Source organism: Petromyzon marinus (genome assembly GCF_048934315.1).
Source record: "Petromyzon marinus isolate PM22_M1 ecotype Great Lakes invasive population chromosome 84 unlocalized genomic scaffold, UKy_Petmar_22M1.pri1.0 chr84_unloc.7, whole genome shotgun sequence".
NCBI classification, from domain to species: domain Eukaryota; kingdom Metazoa; phylum Chordata; class Hyperoartia; order Petromyzontiformes; family Petromyzontidae; genus Petromyzon; species Petromyzon marinus.
Genome location: NW_027422644.1, coordinates 125933 through 138126, shown reverse-complemented (window position 1 = coordinate 138126; position 12194 = coordinate 125933). Strand labels below are relative to the sequence as shown.

The 12194-nt window shown below is 53.8% G+C and overlaps 1 protein-coding gene across 1 annotated transcript in view; it reads left to right on the top strand.

Annotated features, from left to right (window-relative positions):
• The window catches only part of LOC116937822 (smoothelin-like protein 1), a 33135-nt gene extending 26251 nt beyond the window's left edge, over window positions 1-6884 (top strand). The window contains exons 4-5 of the mRNA XM_076059242.1: window positions 2560-2782; window positions 6787-6884. Of these exons, the coding sequence (XP_075915357.1) occupies window positions 2560-2716 (157 nt within the window). The 3' untranslated portion in view covers window positions 2717-2782; window positions 6787-6884. The remainder of the gene's footprint in view (window positions 1-2559; window positions 2783-6786) is intronic.
• Window positions 6885-12194: the final 5310 nt, after the last annotated feature.

Sequence of the window (12194 nt, the reverse complement as noted above, 5' to 3'; positions counted from 1 at the left end):
CCCTAACCCCTCCCTCCACCCACCACCCACCCACCATCACCCTCCACCCACCCACCATCACCACCATCACCCTAACCCCTCCCTCCACCCACCCACCACCCAACCACCATCACCCTAACCCCTCCCTCCACCCACCCACCACCCACCCACCACCCACCCACCATCACCCTAAACCCTCCCTCCACCCACCCACCATCACCCTAAACCCTCCACCCGCCCACCACCCACCCACCATCACCCTAAACCCTCCACCCACCCACCACCCACCCACCATCACCCTAAACCCTCCACCCACCCACCCACCATCACCCTAAACCCTCCACCCACCCACCATCACTCTAAACCCTCCACCCACCCACCATCACCCTAACCCCTCCACCCACCCACCATCACCCTAAACCCTCCACCCACCCACCCACCATCACCCTAATCCCTCCCTCCACCCACCCACCATCACCACCATCACCCTAAACCGTCCACCCACCCACCATCACCCTAAACCCTCCACCCACCCACCACCACCCTAAACCCACCACCCACCCACCATCATCCTAAACCCACCACCCACCCACCATCACCCTACACCCTCCACCCACCCACCACCCACCCACCATCACCCTAAACCCTCCACCCACCCACCATCACAACCATCACCCTAACCCCTCCCTCCACCCACCACCCACCCACCATCATCCTCCACCCACCCACCATCACCCTAACCCCTCCCTCCACCCACCCACCACCCACCCACCATCACCCTAACCCCTCCCTCCACCCACCCACCACCCACCCACCACCCACCAACCATCACCCTAAACCCTCCCTCCACCCACCCACCATCACCCTAAACCCTCCACCCGCCCACCATCCACCCACCATCACCCTAAACCCTCCACCTGCCCACCACCCACCCACCATCACCCTAAACCCTCGACCCACCCACCCACCATCACCATAAACCCTCCACCCACCCACCGTCACTCTAAACCCTCCACCCACCCACCATCACCCTAACCCCTCCACCCACCCACCATCACCCTAAACCCTCCACCCACCCACCACCCACGCACCATCACCATAATCCCTCCCTCCACCCACCCACCATCACCACCATCACCCTAAACCCTCCACCCACCCACCATCACCCTAAACCCTCCACCCACCCACCACCACCCTAAACCCACCACCCACCACCCACCCACCATCATCCTAAACCCACCACCCACCCACCATCACCCTAAACCCTCCACCCACCCACCACCCACCCACCATCACCCTAAACCCTCCACCCACCCACCATCACCAACATCACCCTAACCCCTCCCTCCACCCACCACCCACCCACCATCACCCTCCACCCACCCACCATCACCACCATCACCCTAACCCCTCCCTCCACCCACCCACCACCCAACCACCATCACCCTAACCCCTCCCTCCACCCACCCACCACCCACCCACCCACCACCCACCCACCATCACCCTAAACCCTCCCTCCACCCACCCACCATCACCCTAAACCCTCCACCCGCCCACCACCCACCCACCATCACCCTAAACCCTCCACCCACCCACCACCCACCCACCATCACCCTAAACCCTCCACCCACCCACCCACCATCACCCTAAACCCTCCACCCACCCACCATCACTCTAAACCCTCCACCCACCCACCATCACCCTAACCCCTCCACCCACCCACCATCACCCTAAACCCTCCACCCACCCACCCACCCACGATCACCCTAATCCCTCCCTCCACCCACCCACCATCACCACCATCACCCTAAACCCTCCACCCACCCACCATCACCCTAAACCCTCCACCCACCCACCACCACCCTAAACCCACCACCCACCCACCACCCACCATCATCCTAAACCCACCACCCACCCACCATCACCCTACACCCTCCACCCACCCACCACCCACCCACCATCACCCTAAACCCTCCCTCCACCCACCCACCATCACCCTAAACCCTCCACCCGCCCACCACCCACCCACCATCACCCTAAACCCTCCACCCGCCCACCACCCACCCACCATCACCCTAAACCCTCGACCCACCCACCCACCATCACCATAAACCCTCCACCCACCCACCGTCACTCTAAACCCTCCACCCACCCACCATCACCCTAACCCCTCCACCCACCCACCATCACCCTAAACCCTCCACCCACCACCACCCACTCACCATCACCATAATCCCTCCCTCCACCCACCCACCATCACCACCATCACCCTAAACCCTCCACCCACCCACCATCACCCTAAACCCTCCACCCACCCACCACCACCCTAAACCCACCACCCACCACCCACCCACCATCATCCTAAACCCACCACCCACCCACCATCACCCTAAACCCTCCACCCACCCACCACCCACCCACCATCACCCTAACCCCTCCCTCCACCCACCACCCACCCACCATCACCCTCCACCCACCCACCCACCATCACCACCATCACCCTAAACCACCCACCCACCATCACCCTAAACCCTCCACCCACCCACCACCCACCCACCCACCCACCACGGCGGCCCCCAGGGCGCGTCTGGATTGCCCGCGCCTGCTGGACGTGGAGGACATGGTGTGCATGCGCTGTCCGGACTGGCGTAGCGTCTTCACCTACCTGCAGGAGGTCTACCGGTGCCTGGCCCTGCGTGGCCTCGTCAGAACCGGACACTCCTCCAGCGAGCCTTGAAGCATGCCTCCTACCCCCTGCCTGCCTGCCTGCCCCCTCCCTCCCCCCCCCGCCTGCCTGCATGCCGTACGTCTCACCAGCACGGCCTCATGATGATTGTTATAGTGAGTGGCGGACGGTGTGGCCGTGAACTTGGATATCGGGGGCTCGTCCGGGCAAACCTGACCCCGCGTCTCACCGGCCTAATGATGATTGTTATAGTGAGTGGTGGACGGTGTGGCGGTGAACGTGGATATCGGGGGCTCGTCCGGGCAAACCTGACCCCGCGTCTCACCGGCCTAATGATGATTGTTATAGTGAGTGGTGGACGGTGTGGCGGTGAACGTGGATATCGGGGGCTCGTCCGGGCAAACCTGACCCCGCGTCTCACCGGCCTAATGATGATTGTTATAGTGAGTGGTGGACGGTGTGGCGGTGAACGTGGATATCGGGGGCTCGTCCGGGCAAACCTGACCCCGCGTCTCACCGGCCTAATGATGATTGTTATAGTGAGTGGTGGACGGTGTGGCGGTGAACGTGGATATCGGGGGCTCGTCCGGGCTACCTGACCCCGCGTCTCACCGGCCTAATGATGATTGTTATAGTGAGTGGTGGACGGTGTGGCGGTGAACGTGGATATCGGGGGCTCGTCCGGGCTACCTGACCCCGCGTCTCACCGGCCTAATGATGATTGTTATAGTGAGTGGTGGACGGTGTGGCGGTGAACGTGGATATCGGGGGCTCGTCCGGGCTACCTGACCCCACGTCTCACCGGCCTAATGATGATTGTTATAGTGAGTGGTGGATGGTGTGGCGGTGAACGTGGATATCGGGGGCTCGTCCGGGCAAACCTGACCCCGCGTCTCACCGGCCTAATGATGATTGTTATAGTGAGTGGTGGACGGTGTGGCGGTGAACGTGGATATCGGGGGCTCGTCCGGGCAAACCTGACCCCACGTCTTACCGGCCTGATGATGATTGTTGTGATGAGTGGCGGACGGTCTGGCGGTGAACGTGGATATTGGGGGCTCGTCCGGGTGACCTGACCCTGCGTCTCACCAGCACGGCCTGATGATGATTGTCGTGATGAGTGGCGGACGGTCTGGCCGTGAACGTGGATATCGGGGGCTCGTCCGGGCTACCTGACCCCGCGTCTCTCTGTCCTGATGATGATTGTCGTGATGAGTGTCGGACGGTCTGGCGGTGAACGTGGATATCGGGGGCTCGTCTGGGCCACCTGTCCCCGCTTGCCGTGCGTCTCACCGGCCTGATGATGATTGTCGTGATGAGTGGCGGACGGTCCGGCCGTGAACGTGGATATCGGGGGCTCGTCCGGGCAAACCTGACCCCGCGTCTTGTTGGTTCTTTCGGTAAAGTCACCGCCACGTAGGATGGAAATAAAATAATGAAGATGAAACGAAATAAAATAAGATTCTCACTTAAAGTCACCACGTAGAATGGAAATAAAATAATGAAAATAAAACATAATAAAATAAAATTCTCACTAAAAGTCACCGCCACGTAGGATGGAAATAAAATAATAAAAATGAAACGTAAAATAAAATTCTCACTTAAAGTCACCACGTAGAATGGAAATAAAATAATAAAAATTAAACGTAATAAAATAAAATTCTCACTTAAAGTCACCGCCACGTAGGATGGAAATAAAATAATAAAAATTCAAAACAATAAAATAAGATTCTCACTTAAAGTCACCGCCACGTAGGATGGAAATGAAATGATGAAAATGAAACCTAACGAAATCGGATTCTCGCGACGTTTCGGCCACAACACAAGTAGCCTTCCTCAGGTGAACGAACAGGACTGTCCAGAAGATGGCGCTCGGGTGAACAACTGCCAAGCCTGGACCACATATTTTTTTAAGCTGTGTGGGCGGAATTAACGTACGAATGAGCACCAACGCCGGATCGGGGGTGGAGGGTGGTGGCAGGTACTGAGGAACAGGATAGTTGTGCTGCTTTGTCCTGTCTCGCGTTAATAACTATGCTATAAACTGGACTACTATACAGTGTAATAGTACACCGTCCAATCTGAACTACGTGGTGGTATAATAAATATCATATCCATGGACCGAAAAACAAAACAAACAAAAAATCCCACCTTTTGAATTATACAATGCGTTGCTCTACGCCGCCCTGTGCTTTATAGACTGTGAAATATTACGCTTGTAACTTTACACCGTGTCTTATCTTATAACCCCCACTATATGCCACACTGCTCTATATATATATATTCACTGTACAAGTATTGTAAGTCCTAGTAATAGGTTTTTACCCTTTTAATTGGCACAAAAAACTGACACCTCTATTCAAGGCATCGTGTCTGCAATAACCACAACACAAGCAGTCAAAATGCAAACAAAAATAAACAACTCTGATAATAATATTGGCACTGTCCTTGAATTTGATTGGTCCACACCCAAGACGGCTTTTCTTAGAGCCCTTTAGTCTCTCCACTGGTGTTGGACCAGGAGACGCCAAAAGGAGTACAACTCAAAAACAGCGCACTATCAGAGTTATTGAGGGCTTGGGGTGAGCATTTACATTATGAGACCTCCTTTGCCAGTAACAAGATATAGGAATAGGTTTTTAATCCTTTTAACTGGCACAAAAACTGACACCTTTTTGAGTTGTACGCCTTTTGGCATCTTCTGGTCCAACACCAGTGGAGAGACTAAAGGGCTCTAAGAAAAGCCGTCTCGGGTGTGGACCAATCAAATTCAAGGACAGTGCCAATATTTTTATCAGAGTTGTCTCTTTTTGTTTGCATTTTGACTGCTTGTGTTGTGGTTATTGCAGACACGATGCCTTGAATAAAGGTGTCAGTTTTTTGAGTGCCAGTTAAAAGGGGTAAAAACCTATTACTCTATCTTGTAACTGGCAAAGGAGGTCTCATAATGTAAAATATCGTAAGTCCTGTTTATTTACCTGAAGAAGGCTACTTGTTTCATGGACCGAAACGTCGTGGGAATCTCGTTTTATTGCGTTTCATTGTTACATCTGCATCCTACGTGGCGGTGATTTTACCGAAAGAACCCGGAAGATTAATCCCTGCAGTCACGGAAACTTTGAATCGGAAATCTGACCCAGCATGCCGTGCGTCTCACCACCACGGGCTCACGATGATGCTGATGATGATGATGCACCTGACGAAGATCTTGCTGAGGATGATGCTGATGGTGATGCTGCTGATGATGCATCTGACGAAGATCTTGCTGAGGATGACGCTGAGGATGATGATGCTGAGGATGATGATGATGCTGATGATGATGATGCATCTGACGAAGATCTTGCTGAGGATGATGCTGTTGCTGCTGATGATGATGCATCTGACGAAGATCTTGCTGAGGATGATGATGCTGAGGATGATGCTGCTGCTGATGATGATACATCTGAAGAAGATCTTGCTGAGTATGATGCTGATGATGATGATGCTGAGGATGATGCTGCTGCTGGTGATGATTCATCTGAAGAAGATCTTGCTGAGGATGATGCTGATGGTGATGATGATGCTGATGATGATGCATCTGACGAAGAGCTTGCTGAGGATGATGCTGATGATGCATCTGACGAAGATCTTGCTGAGGATGATGCTGATGATGCATCTGACGAAGATCTTGCTGAGGATGATGATGCATCTGAAGAAGATCTTGCTGAGGATGATGCTGATGATGATGCTGATGATGATGCTGAGGATGATGCTGATGATGATGCTGATGATGATGCTGATGATGATGATGCTGCTGACGATGCTGCTGCCGGTTCTGATGAGAAACGCATTGCCTGGGCGGTTATCATGGGCACGTGGCGGTGAACATGGCAAGCGAACTCTACATACCATGTGCCTCTCCACCCCTGCTGCTGCTGCTGATGATGCTGATGATGATGATGATGCTGATGATGATGCTGAAGATGATGATGCTTGTTATTGTAAGGCGTGTTTCGGCACCAACGTCGGTGCAACGTTTTTGTTGGGCGCTGGTCCACCGCAAACCTCACCCCACACCGCCATGCTGATGGTGATGATGCTGATGATGATGCTGATGATGATGGTGATCTTGCCCCGTGCAGGAAGCTGGCGGACTGCGACCGTCTGATCGAGGTGGAGGACATGATGGCGATGAGCCATCACCCAGACCCCAAGTGCATCTTCACCTACGTACAGGCGCTGTACCAGCACCTGCCTCGCTAGATACTCAGTCACTCAGTCAGTCATTCATACACTCAGTCACTCAGTCACTCAGTCAGTTACTCAGTCAGTCACTCAGTCAGTCACTCACTCAGTTACTCACTCAGTTACTCAGTCAGTCACTCACTCAGTCACTCAGTTACTCATACACTCAGTCACTCAGTCAGTCACTCATACACTCAGTCACTCAGTCAGTCACTCATACACTCAGTCACTCACTCAGTCACTCACTCAGTCACTCACTCAGTTACTCAGTCACTCACTCAGTCACTCAGTCACTCAGTTACTCAGTTACTCAGTCACTCACTCAGTCACTCACTCAGTCACTCAATCACTCACACAGTCACTCACTCAGTCACTCAGTCACTCAGTCACTCACTCAGTTACTCAGTCAGTCACTCAGTCAGTCAGTCACTCATACACTCACTCATACACTCAGTCACTCACTCACTCAATCACTCAGTCACTCACTCAGTCACTCAGTCACTCACTCAGTCAGTCACTCAATCAGTCACTCAGTCAGTCACTCAGTCAGTCACTCAGTCAGTCAGTCACTCACTCAGTCAATCACTCAGTCACTCGGTCAGTCAGTCAGTCACTCACTCAGTCAGTCACTCAGTCACTCGGTCAGTCACTCAGTCACTCACTCACTCAGACACTCACTCAGTCACTCAGTCAGTCACTCACTCAGTCACTCAGTCAGTCACTCAGTCAGTCACTCGCTCAGTCACTCAGTCACTCAGTCAGTCACTCACTCAGTCACTCACTCAGTCAGTCACTCAGTCACTCACTCAGTTACTCAGTCACTCAATCATTCAGTCAGTCACTCAGTCACACACTCACTCAGTCACTCACTCAGTCACTCAGTCACTCACTCAGTCAGTCACTCATGCACTCACTCATACACTCACTCAGTCACTCACTCACTCACTCAGTTACTCAGTCACTCAATCACTCAGTCACTCACTCAGTCACTCACCCACTCACTCACCCACTCACTCACCCACTCACCCACCCACACACCCACCCACCCACTCACTCACCCACTCACCCACTCACCCACTCACTCACCCACTCACTCACCCACTCACTCACTCACCCACTCACCCACTCACTCACCCACTCACTCACCCACTCACCCACCCACTCACTCACCCACTAACTCACCCACTCACCCACCCACACACTCACCCACTAACTCACTCACTCACCCACTCACCCACTCACTCACCCACTCACTCACCCACCCACTCCCTCACCCACCCACTCACCCACTCACTCACCCACTCACCTACTCACCCACTCACTCACCCACCCACTCACCCACTCACTCACCCACTCACTCACCCACCCACTCCCTCCCTCACCCACCCACTCACCCACTCACCCACTCACTCACTCACCCACTCACTCACCCACCCACTCACCCACTCACTCACCCACCCACTCCCTCACCCACCCACTCACCCACTCACTCACCCACCCACTCCCTCACCCACTCACCCACTCACTCACCCACTCACTCACCCACTCACTCACTCGCTCACTCACCCACTCACCCACCCACTCACCCACTCACCCATTCACTCACTCACCCACTCACCCACCCACTCACCCACTCACCCACTCACTCACTCACCACTCACTCACCCACTCACCCACTCACTCACTCACCCAATCACCCACTCACTCACCCACTCACTCACCCACCCACTCACCCAATCACCCACCCACCCACTCACCCACCCACTCACCCACCCACTCACCCACCCACTCACCCACCCACTAACTCACTTACCCACTCACCCACTCACTCACTCAATCACCCACCCACTCACCCACCCACCCACTCACTCACTCACTCACGCACTCACCCATTCACTCACTCACTCACCCACTCACTCACCCACCCACTCACCCACTCACTCACCCACTCACTCACCCACTCACTCACTCACTCACCCACTCACCAACTCGCTCACTCACCCACTCACCCACTCACCCATTCACTCACCCACTCAACCACTCACTCACTCACCCACCCACTCACTCACCCACTCACCCACCCACTCACTCACCCACCCACTCACTCACCCACTCACCCACCCACTCACTCACTCACCCACTCACTCACCCACCCACTCACCCACTCAACCACTCACCTACTCACTGACCCACTCACCCACCCACTCTCTCACCCACCCACTCACTCACCCACCCACTCACTTACCCACCCACTCACTCACCCACTCACTCACCCACTCACTCACCCACTCACTCACCCAATCACCCACCCACTCACCCACTCACCCACTCACTCACCCACTCACCCACCCACTCACCCACTCACTCACTCACTCACCCACTGACCCACTCACTCACTCACCCACTTACCCACCCACTCACTCACCCACCCACCCACTCACCCTACTAAGCTGTAGGAGTTTTTTCTGCTTCTGTTTCTGGGACTGTCACTCAGCTAATGCCCTTTAGAGGGCCGATCATTCGTGTTGACGCTGCTGTTTGGAATCCTATAGACTAGGAGTGATCCTATAGACTTCGGGGTGATTCTATAGACTTAGGGGTGATCCTGTAGACTTCGGGGTGATCCTATAGACTAGGAGTGATCCTATAGACTTCGGGGTGATCCTATAGACTAGAAGTGATCCTATAGACTAGGGGTGATCCTATAGACTTAGGGGTGATCCTATAGACTTAGGGGTGATCCTATAGACTAGGAGTCATTCTATAGACTAGGGGTGATCCTATAGACTAGGAGGGATCCTTTAGACTTAGGGGTGATCCTATAGACTAGGAGTGATCCTATAGACTAGGAGTGATCCTATAGACTTCAGGGTGATCCTATAGACTAGAAGTGATCCTATAGACTAGGGGTGATCCTATAGACTTAGGGGTGATCCTATAGACTTAGGGGTGAACCTATAGACTGGGAGTGATTCTATAGACTAGGGGTGATCCTATAGACTAGGAGTGATCCTTTAGACTTAGGGGTGATCCTATAGACTAGGGGTAATCCTATAGACTTAGGAGTGATTCTATAGACTAGGGGTGATCCTCTAGACTTAGGAGTGATCCTATAGACTTACGGGTGATCCTATAGACCAGGGGTGATCCTATAGACTAGGGGTGATCCTATAGACTTACAGGTGATCCTATAGACTAGGGGTGATCCTATAGACTAGGGGTGATCCTATAGACTTACGGGTGATCCTATAAACTTAGGGGTGGTCCCATAGACTGGGGGTGATCCTATAGACTTAGTGGTGATCTTATAGACTTAGGGGTGATCCTATAGACTTAGGGGGGATCCTATAGACTTAGAGGTGATCCTATAGACTAAAGGTGGTTCTATAGACTTAGGGGTGATCCTATAGACAAGGGGTGGTCCTATAGTCTTAGGGGTGTTCCTATAGACTAGGGGTGATCCTATAGAGTTTGGGGTAATCGTACAGACTTAGGGGTGATCCTATAGACTAGGGGTTATCCTATAGACTTTTGGGTGATCCTATAGACTAGAGGTTATCCTATAGACTTAGGGGTGGTCCTATAAACTGGGGGTGATTCTATAGACTAGGGGTGATCCTATAGACTTAGGGATTATCCTGTAGCCTAGGAATGATCCTATTGCCTAGGAGCGATTCTTTAGGCTACGTGTGATCCTATATCCTGTGTGTGATCCTATATCCTGTGTGTGATCCTATATCCTGTGAGTGATCCTTTTGCTGAGGGGCACCCCCAGTGGCAGCTGTCCCTGTGTGACGCGGACTGATAAATAAATTTGTGGTGACATTTTTCAGATTTGTGTTTTGGTGACTCACTCACCCACCCACTCACTCACTCACCCACTCACTCACCCACTCACTCACCCACTCACTCACTCATACACTCACTCACTCATACACTCACCCACTCACTCACCCACTCACCCACTCACCCACTCACTCACCCACTCACCCACTCTCTCACCCACTCACTCACCCACTCACCCACTCACTCACCCACTCACTCACTCACCCACCCACCCACTCACTTACCCACTTACTCACCCACTCACTCACTCACCCACCCACTCACTCACACACTCACCCAGTCACCCACTCACTCAGTCACCCACTTACTCACCCACTCACTCACTCACCCACTCACTCACTCACCCACTCACCTACTCACACACTCACTCACTCACCCACTCACTCACTCACTCACCCACTCACTCACTCACACACTCACTCAATCACCCACTCACTCACCCACTCACTCACCCACCCACCCACTCACTCAACCACTCACTTACCCACCAACCCACTCACTCACCCACTCACTCACTCACTCAACCACTCACTCACTCACCCACCCACACACTCACTCACTCACCCACTCACTCACAAACTCACTCACCCTCTCACTCATTCACTCACCCACTCACCCACTCAATCACTCACTCACCCACTCACTCACACACTCACCCACTCACCCACCCACCCACCTACTCACCCAATCACCCACCCACTCACCCATTCACTCACCCACCCACTCACCCACTCACTCACACACCCACTCACCCATTCACTCACCCACCCACTCACCCACTCTTTCACTCACCCACTCACTCACAATCTCACTCACTCACTCACCCACTCACTCACCCACCCACTCACTCACTCACTCACAAACTCACCCACTCACTCACTCACTCACCCACTCACTCACCCACTCACTCACCCACTTACTCACAAACTCACTCACCCACTCACCCACTCACTCACTCACCCACTCACCCACTCACTCACCCACTCACTCTCCCACTCACTCTCCCACTCACCTACTCACTCACCCACTCACCCATTCACTCACCCACTCACCCACTCACTCATTCACCCACTCACTCACCCACTCACCCACCTACTCACCCACTCACCCACCCACTCACTCACCCACCCACTCACTCACCCACTCACCCACTCACTCACTCACCCACTCACCCACTCACTCACCCACTCACCCACCCACTCACCTACTCACCCACCCACTCACCCAATCACTCATACACTCACCCACCCACTCACTCACTCACCCACCCACTCACCCACTCACTCGACCACTCACCCACTCACTCAGTCACTCACCTACTCATTCACCCACCCACTCACTCACTCACCCACCCACTCACTAACCCACTCACCGACTCACCCACCCACTCACCCACCCACCCACTCAATCACTCACTCACCCACTCACTCACACACTCACCCACTCACTCACTCACCCA